This window comes from Pseudopodoces humilis, chromosome 5, assembly GCF_049639895.1.
Source record: "Pseudopodoces humilis isolate 2021_Gansu_Grassland_sample_001 chromosome 5, ASM4963989v1, whole genome shotgun sequence".
NCBI classification, from domain to species: Eukaryota; Metazoa; Chordata; class Aves; order Passeriformes; family Paridae; genus Pseudopodoces; species Pseudopodoces humilis.
In genome coordinates, this window is record NC_142204.1 from 29,270,251 (window position 1) to 29,291,663 (window position 21,413).

The 21,413-nt window shown below is 37.6% G+C and overlaps 1 protein-coding gene across 1 annotated transcript in view; it reads left to right on the forward strand.

The window, feature by feature from the left end:
• The window catches only part of FGD6 (FYVE, RhoGEF and PH domain containing 6), a 72,883-nt gene that overhangs the window by 18,933 nt on the left and 32,537 nt on the right, over window positions 1–21,413 (forward strand). The window contains exons 3-5 of the mRNA XM_014249028.2: window positions 10,363–10,510; window positions 13,222–13,289; window positions 13,382–13,412. Coding sequence (XP_014104503.2) covers window positions 10,363–10,510; window positions 13,222–13,289; window positions 13,382–13,412 — 247 coding nt within the window. The remainder of the gene's footprint in view (window positions 1–10,362; window positions 10,511–13,221; window positions 13,290–13,381; window positions 13,413–21,413) is intronic.

The following is a 21,413-nucleotide window of genomic DNA, read 5'->3' on the forward strand; positions in this document are numbered from 1 at the left end:
GTGGAGAAAGCTAAGTTAACGCTGCATATTTGTCACCAATGCTGGCCTTTCTCCCCTGCCTCCAACGTGTATGCTCTGTCTCCTTTTGCCAACCATGATATAAATTAGCAAAATGTAGCTCTAGAGAATACATCAGATGCAGAGAGGAGAGTCAAATGTGATATGAGAATTGATGAAAGACCCATTTATATGCTCAACAGCAGCCTTTTCCTGTGGTTATTTTCAGCATCAGCTCAGGAAATGTGCTTGTGGAGCTCTGTGGCACAGTGATATTCCAACTGCATTCTAATGTAATAGTATCTGTAAAACAGTAAGATTTTTGGGTTGCACAAATAAATGTCTAAATAAAGTGACCAAAATATAAACTTGGTTTTTTATTTAAATGCCAACAGTGCTATTAATATGCCACATTTACCCAACATTTCTATTTGACCTAGTTAAAGATGTTTTAATGATTAGATTTACAAAAGTGTGCAGCTATGTTGTTTCAATGCACTAGACAAAATTTAGGTAAAGAAGTGCTGGTTTTATTTTAGATGCTAGAATCCAATAAGTTTCATATAGAAACATAAGGTTTATACAAGATTTAATTTTTCTTTAAAATATCTTCATGCTTATGAAAAACTGTTCCACTCAAGCAGAAGACTAAAGAAATATTTAAGATGCATACAAATAAAAAAAGGTAGTTTTTACGAAAACTACCATTTTGAAAGCTACAATTTGAGCCTTATGGCTCAGTGATTTCAGCTGCTTTTTTCCTAGTGGTGTTTGTGGAGGTGGGCTGTTCTGTACAGATTTTTAGATGAGCTGAACAAGTTTATGAAGAGTGTCTAAATCTCATTCTTCTAATTTGTGCAAAAGATTAGAGGAAGAGATTGCATGGGTCTAATCTTGCAAGAATCTCAGTTAGTCTTTGCTCTTAGTCTGTGTTACTCTTGACCAAACTATTTCATCCTCTGTTTTCTGACATACTGTCCAGGAAGCTGCATCAGCTCCCATGCATGCAGAGTTGTGTGTTTAGGAGCTAAGCCACTCCATTTTTGTTCCAGATCTAAGTCACTACCTTTTGAGTAAGCTGTTACTCAGCTTTCTTTTGTCATCTTCTCAATATCTGCTGTGTAAAAAAACCTGAGTGCAATAGGATGTGTGTTATTTTTAAATTGAGTGAGCAACTGTTTGAAGAGAGATATTGGAGCCCTGATTCAGGAATAGTCATGCAAAAATCATAGAAGTAATGCTGAGTCAATACAGAAGATACTGGATAGGGCCTTTCATTGACTCTGATTATAGGGAACAGAAGTAGCTATGCATTGAAATGTCATGGTAGTTCTGGCAGCGTAAGGTCAATTTTATTTGAAATGGGTATTAATAGGAAGTTTTGTTGTCACTTGGTCTGAGTTTTCCCTTTCCTATTTGATACATTTGTTTTGGCATTTTTTGTCACAATTATAGTTTTCCAGAAGTCTATTTTTTGTGTGCTAGAGTTCTGTTGTGGTTTTTCTTTTTTTTGTGTGACAGGAAAACAAAGTGTTGCTTTACTTCTGATCTTGCTGTCCTTTCCCAATCTACTTCATTCCACTAGGGTCTGTTTTGTAAATTGAGAGAAGTTAGAATGAGTGCCATATTTTTCTGGCCCTTTTTTATATTGTTTTTGCCAGGAGCTTCTTCCAAAGGTCTTGCCCATGAGCATTGCAGCTCTCCCTTAATTCTTGAAACAAGAATTCATGATAGGGGAAGGCAAAAAGCTCTAAATTCTGCTCTAAATCTCTGTAAGGAGATTATTTGAGAGCTGTTCTCACCTTTTTTAGACTGTGCTTTCTAAAGTCATGCTGCAAACTATGCTCATGAGTGTAAATTCTCTTTACCTACCCTGGGAGACAGGTAATCCCTCACAGCTTTTGTTGGTGACAGAAAGCACCGATGCAGGGACCCCTTTCCCTTTTATATGCTTCCAGCCAAGGGTTTAAATCCCTAGGTTTTGCCACAGTATTTCACTTTCCAGAACCAGTGCTCAAGACTGTCCTACTGTATCCTCCTGGATATTTTACTATATTGTCATCATCTCCTTTTGGCACCTTTGCTGGAATGGGTAAGATAAATACAGCTCCTGGCATAGGCTGCATTTCACTCTCATTTTTTGCTTCATGGTCCAGTATGCCCAAAGGAGAATGGAAAAGAAGGGGGACATAAAGAGGACAATGAGGGAGGGGATTTTTTAGCTTTAATGGTAGATAGTCACTGTTGTTAAGAAGATCTGAAGTTCAGGTGACAGTTCTGAATTTACGATGGGCTAGGTTCCAGGTGCATCTAGAATGATCTTAAATTCATCTTCATGCTTTCTAGACTGGTTTGCAAAAGGAAATGTGCTGGTGTTGGCTTCTTCAGGCTGCTTGTGGATGGGAGGTATTGCAGCAAAATGTAGCTCATCTAAAAGGTGCAGTAATTGATACCTTTACTAATCTTGCTGATAACTAATCTCTTTGTGTATTTTTTTAAACATTCCATAGAAACCCACTTTTGATCTTGGTTAGTATTCATGATAATTTGTCAATTGGAGTGTCTGTCCTGCTTGTTCATGATGTCAGCTGTGCCACACTGTTCAGGAGCTGAGCTGTCCCACTGTGAGCACCAGTTTTCTTGCAGACTTCTAAACTGAGACTTCTGTCTTTCTTATCCATTTCTTTTTTAATGTGGCTTTGCTGTGGTGACAGTAGAAACATCTGAAGCATGCATGTGTGTTTATGTTGAACTTTCCAGGGAACTGAGGAATTGTCAACAAATGGTCTCACTGAAGATGACTTTGGTGAGCATGGGAGGCTGCCTGTGATGAGCCATTCTTGGGTGCCTCTGGCCTCAGGAGCTCATGTTTGCAAATCACAGCTAAATAAGGAGATAATTTGAGATCTGTTTGCACTTTTTTTAAGCCATTCTTTTTAAAATTGCGCCATTTTAAATATGGCATTTGAAATATGGGCATGACTGTATCAATCATAGTGTGCCCGAAGTAGGGTGACTTAATTAACTTAATTAATTCATAAGAACGGATTACTTAATAAATTTTGTACTTTTATTTTAATGTGAAGCTCATATGACAAATGTGTCCTTTTTTCTGGCTTTTTTTTTTTGCCTTAGAGTGTGAGTCAGCTGTATTTTTCTTTCATCTCCTTGAAGAAAGTAGTATGAGCTGTCTTGACCTGAGGATAAGAAATGCTAGACTGAATGCTGCTGGCTACAAACGCTGGGATAACTTGGTTCAAGCAAGTCAGGTGCAGAAGTGTGCAATGTGCTCAGCCAAGTATAGAAGGAGCTGCTAATGGCATGATCTAACAGGCTAAATGCAGTTGCAGCTCTCACAGTGTTTGTGATGTCCTCCTTGCCCAGAAGTCTCAGGTGTAACCAGTGAGTGCCCAGAAGGACTGGGACAAAGACTATAGTTCTTGGTGTTTCTCCTGGCAAGAGCAAACTCCTGGCATTCCCACATGGCCTCTCTCAGCAGCCAGCCCATTGTCCAGGAGCCAGCAGACAGCTTTCAAAGTGCAAGTGGCTCTGAAAGAAAATCCATTTCAAATAGATTGTAGTGAGCTTTTCTTTCAGTAGTGTATTTCTGCCATTGAGCATCCTGGTTTTCTGTAAAAAAATACACTAATGAGTGCATACAGTACATATGATATTGTTTAAAATAATTCTGCTTCAATTCTTGAAGTCTTTAAATTGAAATTTGAAAAAGGAACCTGGAGTGCACAAAATATTTTCAATTGTAGTTGCTCAGCTGGATACTAGCTGTTTCTGTTTTCTAGCTGTGATTCTTGAGGAGTGTTTATATTTGAAATTGAATCCTTTAAATTCCCTAACTAGCCAGGAGAGAATATAGCACAGCAGTTCTAAGTGATGCAGATAGTCATGGATTCATCAGTTTAGTTTGTTTGGACCTTGTTTTGTGCTGCTTTTTATTTTTAAGACTTTATTTTAATGATTGTTTTATTCCTTGCCATGCCACCTGTGGAAGGATCGCTTGCAGAAGGAACTAATGAATCTCACAGGCATGATCTAGTTAGGTAGTCTTAAAAGATAAAAAGAAAAAGAAGATCAAAATCAATTGTCATGTTCCTTGGGATCACACCAATAAAACTTCATGTCTGGTTGCCTTTTTTTCTTGTTACTAGTTGTAATAATAATAACTTACTAATATAATTGACTTCTTACTGCAGAATGTTAATGCTATTGTGTAAAATCATATTTGAGAGGGCACCTTGCTATCTTGCCTCTTACTGTGAAAAGGTGCCATTTTTGGCAGAGAAGTTGAAGCCCAAGCAGGTTGGCTGCAATAAGGCAACCAGTCTCCAGTGCTGGCAGCCACATCAGCACTGTGAGACACAGCAGCATCCACCAGCCTTTCTCACACTGTCCACTACACCTAGAGGAGAGAGATGTGATCTCAGCTTCAGCTTTTTACATCTGTGAGTCTGTCATTAAACCAGAGAGGTGACTGATGCTGTAGAAATAATTCAGAGAGGTAATCCCCCTGGCCTGGGTTGCATCTCATCTTCATTTGCTGCTTCATGGTCCAGTGTTCCTGAAGGAGAAATGAAAAGCAGGGGGACATGAAAACAACAAAAAGGGATGGGATATTTTAGCTGCAATGGTGAACAGCCACTGTTGTTCAGAGAATCTGAAGTTCAAATGAGAGGGGAATATTAAGCTCCAGTTAAGCTCCAGGTGCATCTATAGAGTGATCTGAAATTCATCTTTATGCTTTCTAGACTGGTTTGCAAAAGGAAATGTGCTAGTGTTGACTTCTTCAGGCTGGCTGTGGATGGGAGGTATTGCAGCAAAATGTAACTCGTTCAGAAAGTGCAGTAATTGATGCCTTTACTAATCTTGCTGATCACTAATTTCTTTATGTATTTTCTTAAACCTTCCATAGGAGCTCACTCATGATCTTGGCATCCTTTATTATCTCAGTGCTTTGCCAAGTATGGTTGCTTCCTAGAACTGATTTTCTTTTTCCAAAAACCTGCAGTAATTAAATAATAAAAGACAGTGGACCGTCTTTAAAAACGAGCATTACGCAAAAGCAGAAGAAATTCACTAAACAAAACAAAAGGGTTATTAACCAAGTATTAATTTCACTTTTGCTTTGAAGGAGCATCTTCTGTTGTTTGATGCAGTAAATCAGGGAATTACTTCCTAAGTTGTTTTGGGACATTAATTCGAGCTCTATGTTTACAGTCCTTCCTTGAAAGGAATTCTGAATTTAGATAGGACCAAACAGAAAAGGTTCCATAGAACATTTTATTTCTTTAGGTCTTTGACTGTTGCATTTTCCCAGAAGTGTACAACTAGGGTTCATGGGGGGAATCAGTGAGGCATGCTTACAGCTACTGGGAGTATGATGGGCCATGAGAAAAATAATGTTATATCGGCTATTGCCTTCACAGAGAACCAGTGCACTTTTAGGTCTTAAAAAGCCAGCAGGTGAATGTGCCTTAATTACTAAAATTGATTGCAGGGAATGGTGATGTTAAAAATTGAAAATGGATAAGCACTAATAATAGTTGCTTGCTCTCTGGGGGGAAAATGAGGTGCAAGCAGCTGTGAAAAGATTGTGAAATGCTGTAATGAAACGAGAAGGATTTGAGGTGAAATATTATAATGGGGCATGTTTAGTTGCTCTCTGAAGTTGTGGTGTGTATTTTTTAGTTGAATAGGAACTTCAGTTTGTATAATTCTGCCTGTATGCTGAAAGATTGCTTTAAAAATAAATAAACAAACATAAACACCCACAAAAAACATGCAGTAAAATACTGGAGGAAGAGACAGAAGGATAAAGCAGAGTATACTGGAGACTCCTTTTAGAACAATAAAAGGATGAGAAATTAAGAGTGTAGCAGAGTGTTGTGTTCATTCAGCATTCCTACGTATTTTTATTACTTACTGAAAGTAGAAAAAAGATCTAAAAATAATGAAGATCACAAGGAAATGTGTGTAAAGCAGTAGTGTGGATGAATCTATTTCAGCAAATACTTTGGAGCTGTGGAAACTAGCTTTAGTAGTTATGGTGATGCTAAGACTTGAAGTCATTCCAATATACTATAAAATACTTAATGTTGGAGCATTCCATGGCAGAGAATCTTTCTGAATGATTTCAGTCAACCTTAAAATACTATTTACCTTCTAAAGGAGTTGAAAACAGAGACTGAAATATTAATTGTGACTTCAGGTTATAGTGCCCTATGCAGGGCCCAAATCAACAGTGTCTGAAAGTGAAGCCACAGGTGCATTTGAAGTTTCTGTAAGACAAAATATTCTGAACTAGTCTTGGTCATCTCTTGAAGACAATAAATGGTTTTTATGCTGATTCCCAGTGGTAATAGTCTGATGGCAATTTTAGACAGTTTATCTTGCTGTATGTATGTCTTGCTAGGACCAGCATGTTTTATCTCATTAGTGTTTTACTATTGCAATAGGAAAATACAGCACAACATATATGCATCATCCCATAAGCTGTTCATTCCAAGGCAAACTAATGGTTCCTTCATTTTATGTGTCAAATAAAAAAGCCCCACATCTATATTTAGATAACTTGCTCACGAGATACGGCAAGATGTTCTTACTCAGTGCACAGCACAGTGAGTTGGCAGGGCTGGTGTTTCACATGACTGATAATGCAGAAGTTTCTATCGGTATTGCTGTGGGTAGGACAAAGAATCGCGATGAAGAGGGAACAAGATACAGTTCACAGTATCCCCAAAATACCTATCAGAGGAGCCACTTAAAATAAGCCTTACTGCATGCTTGTGGTATTTTGGAGAAGGGGGATTAATATGTGTTAGAAAAGACTGTTTATTTAAAGAATTATTACTATTTCCAAAGGCAGTTAAAATGCAAGAGATTTCACTTTATCCAGAGATAACTTAGAGAGCCATACATACAGTTGTGTTGTAGATGACTTCAGAGGTAAAAGTACAGAAAAGAGTAATCAGTAAATACAAACCTGCTTTCTGTTTCACCAGAAAAGGCGTAGCATTTACCATGAAAGGTTAAGGTGTGATGTATGAAGAGAATTGCGTGTTATTCAGCACGTGGCTGATAAACACAAATGAACGCAGTAACTCTGTCCCCATTTTCTATGAGGAAGAGGACACAACTGCAGATACTACCAGGAAGGTATCTACCCCTGGCTTCAGTATTACATCCTGTCCCTGAACTGGTGGCTTGTTTTGGCTGAGGGTGAACTGACTCTTGATCATTAATCATCTAATCATCCAATGTGTTTTTTCTTTAAAAAGCAAAGAAAAGAAGGGAAAAAGTATTAAAAATACCACTAAAAAAACCCTCAACAAGATGTATCATGTGGAAGAACCGGAGGGCTGTGATAAAAGTGGATAAAATACTGTATGTAAGATTTTATACATAGTTCTCTCAGCTGTCATAGCTTCCTTTACATGAATAGTAGGTGCATAAGCACCACAAAGGCCAGAAAAGGAGCTTAGTGCTTGTGATTTATAGGAAGAAGAAAAAACTTACACAGTGAGTGGCTGGCATTCGTGGACACTTATTACACATCCTAAATTATCACTAGTAAATTATTAAAATTTTTAAGTAGTCTTTATTTTTTACTGAAACTTTCTATTAGATAAACTGATTAATCTTACGTTTAGAAGAAGCTTCACACAACACATGCCAGCTAGTTTGTTCCTCATCCTTCAGTGGTGAGGGGATTGTGTTTGTGCAAGAAAAATATAGAATACCTGGAAGCATTCTGGTTGCTGACTTCCAAAAGGGTGGATTTTCTAAAACTCCTAAGTTTTGGCACAGCTGCTCTGAAAAGTTTAAATGGAAAATGACAACAAAATCTGGGAGTGGGCATCCAGTAGAATATGCTGAGGCAAAAGAAGAGTGATGTCACAGGTGTGAAAACAATGTTTTCTTGATGAGAAGGAATCTCAGTTAAAGGAAATTAAAACAGGAATTAAAAGAGCATTAAGACTAGGAAAAAGGGCAATAAAATATCTAGTAGCAAAAATAGACATTAATGAATAGTGGACTAAAAAGTGTATTCCTCTGACCAGTGTGGTCAGAGACAAAGCACTTAATATATTTTGTAGTGGGGAAAAACATTCCCTTGATCAGAGATAGATTCAGTGACAGACATGGATGGCAAAGCTGAGTAATTTAGTAAAGGAAGAAACAGTAGTAATTTCTGTTGCAGGTTTTGACTAAAGCTGGGGCATATATCTACTTCATGTCATGCTACTGATATAATAAAGATGTTTGTCATAATAAAAGAATGTGAGGTGACATCTGCTAAAATAAATATTCTCAGCTGACTGTGACTTACAGAAACTAGACAAGGAGTTTTGTGAATTGCTGAAGTTAATGAATAACTGCAGAAACCTTAATTTCCTGCTAGCATGATTCTGGGGAAATCTCCAGTAAAAAGGTGTCTTTTTTGCCTTCCTGAAGCGCCTGGAGACTCCATGGGAACTGTCCCTGGCATACACCATATGCTGTTGTCATCAGCACTCATCTCTCTGGTGCCTGCTGTCTTCCTGCACAAAGCTGATAATTTCCAAACCCAAGTAAAGGGGTGTCTCTCTGCACCTAGGGTGCTGCAGTTGTGGCTCAGGACTTGTTGAATTTGGTGATGAGCTTACAGGCGCCTTCCTCCTCCCCCCCATTCAGTTCTGGGAGACAGTAGCTGCTTGGGAGTTTCCCAAGTCCTTCCTGTGTTGTCATAATAGAATCAAGTTATTTTAATCTTCTCTATGTCTTCATGGCTGACCAAAGTCTGTCCACAGACCAGCTAATCTTTATCTCCAAATGTATTTTTATTTGTGATCAGCATTTTTGTGTTAGTTTGTTTTTAACTCTATCTTGAGCATTGAGTAATAAACACTTGTCTGTAGCAGAATCCCCTTTCTTGAATGCTGGGCATTCTTGCTGAGGATGCCCTCAGTCCCACTGTTTGTCACTGACAAACCTGTTTAACAGTGCCAGTTCCAATACTGAACCTGAGCCCTGATGAATACTTCTGCTTTTCAGATTGCTGGCAGACACCTTCTGTGGGATCCATGGTGACAGGTTTTCTTTCTGGCAGCTATCACAGATAGAGGTGGCAAGTCTGAATAGTTACCCTCCATCCCTGCTTTCCTCTGATTCAAAGCAAGGAGAAAAACAGTCATAACTATTCCTTCCCTTGGGAGCAGAGGGCCAGGTACATGGAGAAGTCTGTAGCCCTGGCAGTTGTTGGCTGTGCAAAATTAGGTGTTGGCTGCAGCAGCTTGTGGACAAGGGTTCCTAGATTTGCTTTTTGTTTTGCAGGATAGCTAACCAATTTTGGCTCATGTCAAAAATCTGTAGCATCCCAACATCTTTTTTGCAGACCTTGAACACAGGTCTTAGTCTTTCTTAGATTCTTAGATAGCTTTAGTGTAATTGGAGATTATTAGGTATTTTTAAGGATTAAAAGTAGGAGCCCAGAGATTTGCTGTGTTTCCATGTAACCTTTCAAAAACTTAAGGTTGTTTCCTCTAGCCTGTTTTCCTATTTATCTTTCCCTACCCCCTTTTTTATTTTCTTCTAGAATTGCATTTCTTAAATCTCTACTGAAGCTGTCAAGGCTAGTTAGAGGAAGGAGATTGTGTGCCTGTCTCATGCAATTCCTGTATTGCAAATATGGCTGAAGCTAATAAAAAGAGACCTCTATAATGATTGTACAGCAGCAGAACAAGGTTATGTTTTATAGCTTTGACAGCTATCCAAAAGGTGTCTGTTTCTGAGGGATGGGTGTTCTTAACAGAAAAAGATTCTGCTTTCCTGCTTTGAAGAAGAATTGTTGGACAGAATGGTTATGATATTGACGTCACTGATGCAGTTGTTTAGCATATGCATTGAGAAACAGACCCATATGTATGCATGCATCTAGAATTTCACACAGAAAGCTCCAGTGTGAGTACCATATCTGGAACAAGACCTGCTGCCGTGAGATAGAAGATAGCAAAATGGCTATGATCTTTCTTTATCCTGGCACACAGTACAAATGTTGCTCTATACATGTGCATAGCAATAAGGGTATAGATTTATCAGACTTTGTTGTTAGGCAAACTCTGATGGACACGAAACATATAAATACTCCAAAGGTACTGTGGCTTTTGCTTGCTGTTAATGAGCATTGTATTAATACTAGCATAAATAAAATGATGCAGAGTTTACAAGTCCACTGTGGAAAAGCCTCAAGCTGTTGTAATCTTCAGACTACCCACTACTATAGGTCTCTGATACCAAGTAGATAATTTATTGTGGGTTAAAACAGAAAGCTCTTTACATAAATGAAATATGATGTATATATTTTAATATTAGGTCCTTAGAAGAACATCATGATCATCCCAACGTGGTAATGGGAGATCTTCAGTCAGATGAAGAAGATATCATGAACAGTTCTGATGAAGATGATGACACAAATTCTGATTCCAGCAAAGGGGAAACTGATCTTCAAGAAGATAAACAGGTATCTTTTTATCTTTATCTTCTGAAGCTATTCCTCACTCTTGCAGTATTTCGTAAGTTGTAACCTGTTAGGATATTTTCAAATGTAAACCATCTGTTGCCTGTTGAGATCTGACCTTCTGTTACCTTCTGTGAGCGCTAGCTTGGAGTGATTTTCCTTATTTTAATCTTATTTCTTCTTCAAATGAGAAGCAGGAAGACAGTGTTAAGTACTCTGAATTAAATGAAGTTATGAGGGTCCTGTCTCTCTCTCTGGAGGTACCCATGGTCTTACTTTCTCAGTCCTGGACACCCTGTAATCAGCCTGCCTGTAGACCAATGCCTCTCCTCAGCACCAGTCCCAGCAGCTGTTTCCTTTGATAGTAGTTGTATCTGCTTCCTTCCTTTAAAAATAATTTAAAAACAAAACAAAAACAAAGCCCCAACAAGATAAACAGAAAAACCCAATGAAACTTTACAGTGCTGGAAGAGATGACTTGGCATGGTGGGCCCGAATGTTGTTAAACCAAATGAGAGGACTAAACTGGGAAAGAGTCAAGGGAAAACTTGTTCCTGTAAAACTAAACAAGACTTTACCTGTATAGAAACTAACTTGCGTGCCTCTAGAAGTGCCCCCAACCTTTCACAATGGAGTTCTACAGGAAAGTGTCCCTATTAGGAGGGCTCTCAGGCAGGTTTTATGGAGTAATTCAGTGCTTGCTGTGAGGCATCTGCTGTTGCTGGCTTCAGCTGCCTGCGGCACATGCAGCCGGCAGCTGGGAATTAACAAACAACTTCCTCACAGCGAGAGCAGCTGCAGAGGAGAATGAAGCAGTCTCTGCATCGGTCATCAGCTGGGCTTGTTTCATTTTTCCTTACCTCAAGCATGTGGCTGTTTTGATGCTTTATATCTGTTAGGGGACTTACAGGGCTTCCTTCCAGTGTTGTGCCGGATTTGTATCCCTTTGGTTCTCCCATTAGAGACTCTCAGAGCCAAAGTATCTTTGTCTGAGCAAATGCAAAGTGGCCCTTTCAGTGCCAGCTGGTATGTGAAAAGTCTTTCAAATGAGGTTGAAAACAGGCTGTGATACTTCATTTTGTAATTGTTTAGCGGTAGCATCTTGTTCTCAAAATACTAATTTTCATCTCATTTGCAACTGACACATCCACAGTGATGGCAGATACCTTGCTCTGCATAATTGACTTACTTGTGAATTCAGTCTTGCAGGGAGCATGTCAGCTGTGCTTTCTAAATAGGCACAGAGGCCTGAGAATAGGTGTTACAATCTTGTCTGAATGCAATTGACCCACACTGGATAGATCTCAGTGTTCTTTAGCAATAAGTTTAATTTCATAAGTAAAATTCCAGATCTGTGTGCAGATGTCTATCTATATAGTATATAAAATAAATAATGTATTTAGTACATATGTGCTGTTATACAAAATTATTTAATTTAGAAATTAATTTTATTTTAGTAACTAGGTGTGGTGTCATTTGAATTCCAATGAAAAATTTTAATTTAGATTTATTTTTTATTTTGCATACAACAATATCGTTAAAACCAACCTATGAGTACTATCTGTTCCATGGTTTATTTTCCAGCACTTGGCACTAATTTATAGGTTTTGAGAAGAATTAAATCTTCAGAGAAATCTTGCAACATTAGTGCTTATGCACCAAAGTTTTGTGGATAAAATGCCACTGGTATCTGATTTTCTAGATAAACTGTTCAGTGCCCATATTCTACCATATTCAATACAGCCTTCCCAGGAGTTCCATCTCACTTGAGTTGTATATCCTGTGAATTTTTTAGGGCTCCTCATCATCTCTTTCTTTGTAGCCCATTAATGGAAGCCTGAATGTGCAATAGATGTGACAGCTGGCAGCAGAGAAGCATATGGCAAATCATGAGAGCTGTTTTGGAGAAAGGTGTTCCGTCTGATGGGAATCGTTACACTACACACATGGAAGTTACACTGTGTAGCATACACATTTGCATCCCAATGCCTGCCCCATTTGCTCTGTTATACCTATTCTCTCTGTATGATGTTGGACAGTGCCATTGGTTTTTTGGAAGCCAAATATGCATGTGAAACCCAAAATCATCTCCACAGTGTTTCAGGCAGATGACAAGGCTCACATATCTGCATCTTTGTAGTACAGTTTCTATGTATTCCAACAGCTCCATTAGTAGATTGTCAGAAACCGGCTTTTCTCTTCAATGTGATTTTTTTTCTTTTTTTTTTTTTTTTTTCTCCTGTCATCTTGTTTTTCAGTAAGGAAATGTATGTCTTTTAAGATGTTTCTGAAACACATTTGAGTTCACTGAAAATATTACTGTTGCTGTATTAATCAGAAAAAAAGGGAATCAAATAAGATAGAAATACTACCTGTACTTTAGTACTTTTGCTAAACCAGTAATTGTTGTTTGCTAGGACTTCATTCATTATGGCCTTCAGTGCTTTGTGTAATAATTAAAAGAAAAGGCTGACAGTGTTGTAAAAACTGCCCCTAGCTAATATTGTTGTTTCCAGATACAAGCTAAATTGATTTTCTCACAGATCCTGAAAAACCGGAAGATGTCAAAGCCAAGAGATTTCAAAGCAGTATGAAGTGTTTTTCTCAGAAGTAACTATCAAATAATTACATTGAATTTAAGGAACTAACAGCTGGAAATTATCTTTATGACAGTTTTAGTAGGTGTGTAGTGTAACATGTAATTTCATTTGCAGGGTAAGGCAGCTGGAAAGAAAACAAAGGTTTACCATATTGCTAAGGAGATCATGAGCTCAGAGAAAGTGTAAGTGTCAATACTACACTTAATAAATACTCAATTTATTTTAATTGGGCAATTAAAATGTAACTGTTTGCTTTTTCTTGCTTTTCTGATAGGTTTGTGGATGTGCTAAAGCTCTTACACATTGTAAGTACTCAAAAAAAAAAGCAGTTTCCTCTTCTATTTGTTTAATCTATTAAAGTTTTATAATTAGGCTTTATGGTAGCGACTGTGCCTTTTTTCTGCTGCATCTACGTATTCAAAATATAAAAATTAATCTAATTAAGCTGAACTTTAAAGTTTCACATTTTACATAATGGATGAATATTTTGCTGGTTTCTTCTGGATCTCCTTAATAATTTATGCAGTTTCCAGTTGAGTGTGGGTATTGAATACTGAAAATTGAAGATACATCAATTTATGTTAATCAGGGTCATATTTATGAGCCAGCTTGTACTGGCTTCTAAATATGTTCACAGCAACAAAAAGCTTTTGGTTAGAATAAGTCCTTAAATGGTGGGGGGAAAGCAGAAACAAATTATTTTTAAAATGTTACATTAAAATGCACATTCTTTAAGTAATCCAGCTAATAGCTCTAATGGTGCATCCATCACCAAGGCAGTGTATTTTTTTGAGGCTGCAGTTCCTTGACAGAGGTTTGCTTTCTGATAACACCTGTGATTGTAGTTCCTGCAATGTGTTGTACACAGCAAGGGTTAAGTATTTCATCCGTGTTTGTGCAGATCAGTCATCTGTAAAGCATGCTGTGTTGAAGGTGATAATAGGAAATTAATGAAGAAATTTTCTTTCTATAGCTCTGTTTTGTGTGTTTTCTGTCAGGTTTGAAATGATATGTGTTTGTACCATTTTGTTACTCTATTAAGTGCAAACATAGCGGGTTTTTTTTTTCCTTGGGCAATAGAAGTGGTTATATTGCAAACAGATGCATTGGTCTATCTCAGTCTCTTGAGAAGTGAGTTCTGTGAAACTGAGAACAAAGGATCTTATAGATTGTTGTATACCAGAGATTTTTTTCAGGGAACAAAAAACTCACCACATCTTTTGCTGATTTCTCTTTTGCTTTCCTCCTAGTAAATGATTTTCTGGTTCTGTTCAAGCTTGGTTTTTAAGAGCTGGCTTAGTCAGTTGCAGCCAATGTATAATTTATATTCAATATGGTTTCTAATACAGAACTCAAATACTGGTAAAAGAGTTGTCCTAGGCAAGTTTTAAGCTATGTAATTTTAAATTATCATATTTTTCGGACATTTAACTTACTTTTTGGAGGTATCTTTGCTTTTCAGTTTACCAGCTTTTAGGTAATATGTGCAGTACTGGAAGAAAGGCTGTTGGTGAGGAAGATGCAGGCAAGCAGAAGAACAATGTGAGAAAGAGAAGAGTGGAGAGCTTAGGAAGTTTCCAGGATAAAGCTGTCCCCACAGTGTAAATGTGCAGTGGTGTAGGATGTGTTTTGCTTTTCCTTTAATGGATAACTTGCAACTCTATCCATGACAGTCTGCTAGTTTTTAGCTGCCAAATAAAAACTATTAGAAGTGTTTTTGTTGGCTAGCAATAACAATCAACATGTATTCAGCCTGGTCTAACAGGGAGGATGTTAGACTAGGAGTTTAGGAAATACTTTGTCCTGAACTTGTCAGTTGGCCTGCAGCAGGAACCTTGGTGAGTGTCCTTGTAAGAGAGGGCACTGGTTTTGAGGCTCTGTGTGTGTGTGCATTCTTCGTTAAATAAAAACTGCCATAGCTGAGAAAGGTTGCAGATGCCCAGTTTATTTCCACAGAGTGATATGCCTGAGTATTTGTGTGTTTTCCACACTCATTATTGAATCAGTTGATTTAATCATATATTTCTTATGGATAATATTTTAATGCTGATAAAGCTATCCTTTTGATTTTGATGTGCACTGACCGTTTTGGCTTACTAATTACCAGTCAAGCAACCTCTGACAAATTTTTGATTTAGAACTTAGATTCTCCTCAGACTGGGCTCTTTTAGCCATAGTAAATTTTTGGCTTATCAGGGGATGCTCCATTGCACCTTCTGATCCATCTATTAGTGGTTTTCCACTTACAATTAATGACTAATTCCATTACCAATGATCTGAAATGAATATACTCTCCTCAGTATATTTTACTAATGTCAGCTAAATGTATCACATGGCGCCAAGGAAGTGGACTGTTGATGTAAGAAAGAACTTTTTAATTTGCTTCATCTTAGGGCCTTTGAAGTGGAATCTAAAGCAGCTGAGGAGGTAGGAATGTGACTGCAAACTGTTTATAAGTACCTCTGACATTTTTTAGCACTTTTTTTCTTTTATGTTGACTAAGTCAAGTTAGGTGGAGCAACTCTTCCAAGATACCAGAATGCCAGCCTATGTGGACCCTGTCACACACTACATCTGACTGCTTCTGATGAAGACACACTGCAAAACTATAAACACTTGGTGATACTTCTATAAATACTAAACAAGCTGGTCATAACAGAGATAAGGGACTCACCTGGTTTTGCACACAGAGACTCAGAAGCAGCAAACGGGGTTGCTTGAGGATGTAATCAAACACTGGATGTAATCTTGAATTCTGTTTCAGTTACAGTATTTCTGTTACAGTGTTAGTGCTTTTTTTAGGGCAAGATTTCAGTAAAATGCTTTTAGAAACTCCTGGAAACAAAGGAGCTTAAATCAAACTAGCTCTTCTGTATGCATATCTGTGAGATGCATTGCCTCCTGAGAGTAAACAAGGTTGAGAATATGGGAGAAGTGCTATTTTTTCCTAAGGACACTCGCAGGAAAAAGAAACGGTGAACTGGGTGTAAAACACAAGTGACATAAGAAAAACAAGCTTATCACTTCTCTCTGAGTTGCCCTGTGCCTAAAAAACACCCAGTGTTCCTGGGAAAAGGAACAAGGCAGGATTGGTGCCCTTTGTACTTCTTTCTTGTGAGATTCTTTGGAGGTGGTTTGCTTTCCATGCTGCTTCTCAGCAGCACCCCGGCACTGAGGGTAAGCTGCCTGGCTTATTTGTTGTAATTTTTTTGGTACAGTTTTGCTCTGAATTTTGTTCTTTTGCCAGAACCCTCTGCTCTTTTTGTTTTTCCACTCTTTTTGATTCTGTCCCCTCCCTGCTGCTGAGGTATAAGCAGCAAGGCTTCTGGTCCAGCAAAGAAACTTGTTTTTTTGAGATTACTCCTTCAACTGCAAGGCTTAGTGTATAACTTTTTGCTGTGGCCTGCGAGCTTTTGCCTGAGCCTTTAAACCTGTGCTTCTGACTTAGACCCCTATTCTGTCCATGTTTGGACTCTGAGACCAAGTAAGTAGGAGCTTATCAGTAGGCACCTCTTAGCATTTCTGCAGACACAAGATCAACCTCTTATTGCAGAGGGCAGATTGTTTTCTCTTGTGTGTCCTTCCAGAGACACAAGAGTGAGAAATTCTGGTTTAATGTTTCCATTTTTCAGAAGAAAATGGCAATGTTCTGTGTATAAAAACTATATATAGTTTATATATATGTGTGTGTATATATATAAATTGATGTCTATTGTAGCAAGTATTATGAAAAATAATTCATAGTAGATTTGGAAAAAGAATGTAACAAAAAATAGAATAGCTATGGCCTTTGGAGCAAAGTTCTGATCTCTGATCCTGGCTTATGACAGACTTACTGTTTGATTGTGAAAAATTCTCTCAACATCCAACTCCTTTTTATCCATTTACATAATTTCAATATTTGACCAGTCTGAGGTGCATATGTTGATAAATACTTCTCTGAAGTCTCTGAAGTACTTTAGAACTGCTGAGACATTTGACAATGAGTTGTAACTGTAGTCCTTTTACTAAGAAGACTAATAAAATAGTTTTCATTAAGAAGAAAGTATTGTTCTACTATTTATCCTATTGTCTGAAATAGCATTCTGGGAATATGCCACAGTCATATCATTGATTATTGAAAAAAAAGTCAACTACATTATTTTGTTAAAGACTTATAAATTATTTTATTACCTGAGAATAAAGGTGTGGAACAACTTGGCAGCTTTCTAAAAGTAATGGCATATGTTTGAAAAATGTTATGATCCATACATAGTCATAGTCTTGGTTAACTATAGTTACTGTAGTTTGACTTAGCAGTTTATGGCTGATAGTCTGACTCTAGCTAGGAGTGTCTATTTATATTTTAAATAATCTATTTATGCAATCTTCTGTAGCTGTATTGCTAAGCTGTCATGTTTACAGTTTGTCACATCTAGCAGCCTGGCTGTTGTGAAACTTCCTCTTCTTCCCTCCTCCTTCCCCATAGGATGTCTGTGTGTTTGTGTATTCCTTGAAAAGTATCCAAGTGCAAACATACTTTTTTCCCTAAATTAAACTGATACTTGAGCTATCTGCAGGTGTATTTAGCTGGGGAATTTGTTCCTCAGTAGAAGGGATTATGACTTTTTTTTTTTTTCTGATGGTATGTTTTGGGAGAACAGATCCAAGATGAATATTGGTTGAAGCTTTAGGAATAGAATACATGACTATGTTTAGATTATGTATTACTTTCTCTTTCTGTTAAATTGCCAAGAAGTTTTAATTTCACCCATTTGAAATTATCTTAATTCAACTATTAGGTATCTGAAGGTACACTTGAGCCAGTCAGCAGCTGAATGAGGTTTTAGTGTGCTCAGTACCTCTTTTGGTTTACAACTAATATTGTCCTTTACTCCTTAGACTGACACAGGCAGATCACTGTGGCTGGGAATCCTCTGGTGGGAAGAACTAAGGGATCGTGAGTCAGGGCCTTTGCAGAGGGGAAGTGCATGGGCTGATTGCAGATGATTCAGAACAGGATCAGAATTATTTCAGATATCACAGCCTTTTTGCTTGTTTAAGGAAGTTGCATTGAAGGAGTGGTGTGAGGAAACAAAAGCAGTGATGATGGTAACCTCCTCAAATATTGTTTAAATACTCCACAGCTATAAGGGGAGTGTATACCAAACAAGATAAATAGAATTTCCTACACATTTTCAAGTTGGAAAATGTGTTACCACCTGTTTTATCAGGCGGTAATTCAGCAACAGTATGTACTCAGAAGACATTAATATGCCTAGACTGGATTTTCATATGGACGAGTACCCAGTGGGAAGCTGTCTCAGCCTAGCATAAATTAAAACTCTTTCTGGTCTGGAAAGAATGTTCCTTCCAGGGATGGCGATGTGCACTGTCCTCATGAAGTAGCTATGTGAAAACAATTACCTTTACCTAATCAGTAAAAAGTGATATCAGAAGATTATTATTGGGCCAGAATATAATGTAAAACTAGAAATTGTAAACAAGTATTTAAAAAAATGGACAATAGCCTCCCCACTTCTGAAAGGGAAAAAAAAGTCTGGTTAAAAGCTGGGATGATTCAGTATAACTAGCATAATATTTTGGGTTTTGTCATGCAGCATATGAAACATGTCTAGAGTTGCAAATGCTTCTTAGTGAAATAAGCATAATAATTCCAAAGTGTGGCAAGTTGGTTTTTGGATTTTTTTTTTATTTTTTATTTTATGTTTTTTTTCTGATGAGTAAGATTTCATTATTTCAAAGACCTATTTTTAATTAGAAAATCTGTCATTAAAATTCACTTGTAATGGATTGCTGCATTGCTTCAAACAGAATAATTTCTAGGACAACCTAGGTGATTGCCTTTGAACAGGCTGATGAAAGCAGTGCTCTTCAGCAGTTTTATATAGGACAATGTGCTAAATATGTTTGCAATATAAATCACATCATGCAGGCACATATAGATATCAGAGCAATGTATATATTATTTGCAAGAGCAATTCTGCTTTTATTTAACAATGAACTGATTTAGGTTTAGAAGGAGCTAGGTCTTGGTACTTTAAATTACTTTTACTACAGTTTCTAATTTCTAAGTCATTCATCTACTTGCATTAAAAGTTGGCATCTGAATACTTTCCACCCCCTGGGGTGAAATTTCAGGGTTTAGTTTGTAAATTAGCATATTTTATATCTGGTAATTAACACAGATCTGATCTATGTTTTGTCCTTTTGGATATGAAATTACTTTCTCAGAAGGCCAGTACCTTCAAGTGTAAACTCTGTTAATTCCAACCTTGTTACATTTGTTTTTCTTTTTCCCACCCCCGATCCCCAGGCATGTGCTCTCGGCATTCAACTCTTGAGTTTATCTCAAGATGAACTTGGCATGACAGTTACTTCACACCCACTACCAGGTTAAAAATAAATCTTAATATGATTACAGTGGCAAATGCATAGTCAGTAGTGAAGATAATTTAAAAAAAAAAAAAAGAAAAAAAAAAAGAGCATTGGAATTTAGCTCTTGTTGTTTCACAGGCTTTTGAAAGGTTCACGTTATCTTTCTTCCCTGTACTTCCTCCCTGCAGCGCTTTCTTCAGCTTACTCAGTTGTAGAAGGGGACATAGGGGGTGATGAAGTAAAGTTTTGGTTGGCTGTTTTAATGATAGAGCCTTTCATGGCATAATTTATAAACCATGATGAAGCTGATGGACTTTGTGTCAAGCTAGTTGAAAAACCAAATCTGCATTTGGAAAACACCCTGCAGACTCTTTGAATGTTGTATCTAGAAGTTAAATAAATGCTCTTAACTACAGCTGAGTTTCCTGTGTTATCTAGTGGCGCTTAAACCTGTCTCCCTGCACTCCTTTTGTTGTTTGGTCAGGGGCAAGCCTGGGTTGTTGATTATGGTATAGACAAAACTGCTTTGCTTTTCATCCTGCAAGTTGCCTTATGACATTCAAACGAAATTCTTATCTCATCCTATGGCAAAATGCATACAGTATATTGAGTGTGCATACAATTGGGGGTGGGGGAAGAATACTATCATAATATGATGACGCATTGTGCATGAAGCTCTCCAGAATGCCTCATTTGAGCTTTTGCCATTGTAATTCCATGTATCATTTCAGTGTTAAGCAATGCCCCAGGGTCAGAAAAACCCATAAGATGCAGCTGGTAGTTAACCTATGTGTCACTAGTCTGCACAGAAGATGTAAACCAGAACATTTCCATATGAATAATGCCATCTGTTTTTTAACTCCTTTGCATTTAGTTCTCAACCTTCCCCCTATTACAGCCAGTGTCCTGTATCTCGTTTCAGTTTCTTGTCAGAGCTGCCCAGTCACAGCCTTTGTGACCCACAGGGTCACAAAGCAAGGAAGCTGTCTGGAGCTCATGTTGCCCAGAGCTGACGTAATGAGGGGGGAGAGCAGGGGAAAGTTGAGGCTTCAGTTTGAGAGACCCTAAATAGTGCCAGATGCTGGACTGATAGGATAGCCAGTAAGAACTGTAGTAGTAGACCTGGGAAGAGGGAAAAGGGGGAATTAAGTTTTACTTTTTCCTCAACCTGAGGACCCTACAGGTTTCCAAAGACAGGCGTGGACCCCATGTACATTTAAAAGATAACTTATTACTGTACTTAGAACATTTTGTTGGTCACTTTTTTCAAGATACCTATAGATTGTACATGTGATATTAGGTTTCATTAACCACAAACTCCAAAAGAGTTCTTCTGGATTAATTCTTTTTGCCCAAATTTAAGTGAGACACAGTAATATGTAACACTACGTAATTTATATTTTCTTTTTTGTCAGTTTAGACAGTGTTGTTTTACCAGTGAAATGCTAGATTGCTAAACTTTTTGAAATTTTTATTTGCTTGTGAATAAGGAAAATACCCTGTATAATGGATACTGAGTTTCAATCTTGGCCATGCTGATTTGTGTGGGATCAAGATTTAAAATTTGAATAGTTTAATGAGGACCAATGAGCCTCCCTGTTGGGAGCTGGTTAAAGCATAAAAATGCTATCAGATCCTTCAAGAGTAAGAAGGGTGCTCCTCCTCCCTTGTAAATGTTTCAAAGGTACTAGTCAGAGTTGACTTTGATCATTGCTAACATTTGAAATCTTGTGATTCTCATGTTGTTACCGTATCTTTTTTGTTAAATGTTAATTTTCCTGAATATAGAAGAGTTGCTACATACGGTAATTATTTTTTACCCTGCTTTTTGCCCTCCAAAATGGCATTTGTAGATGAGTTATGAAGACCAGGATGATTTTTAAGTAAGATTGTGTTATCTGATATAAAAGTTTTGCTTTTTGACTTAT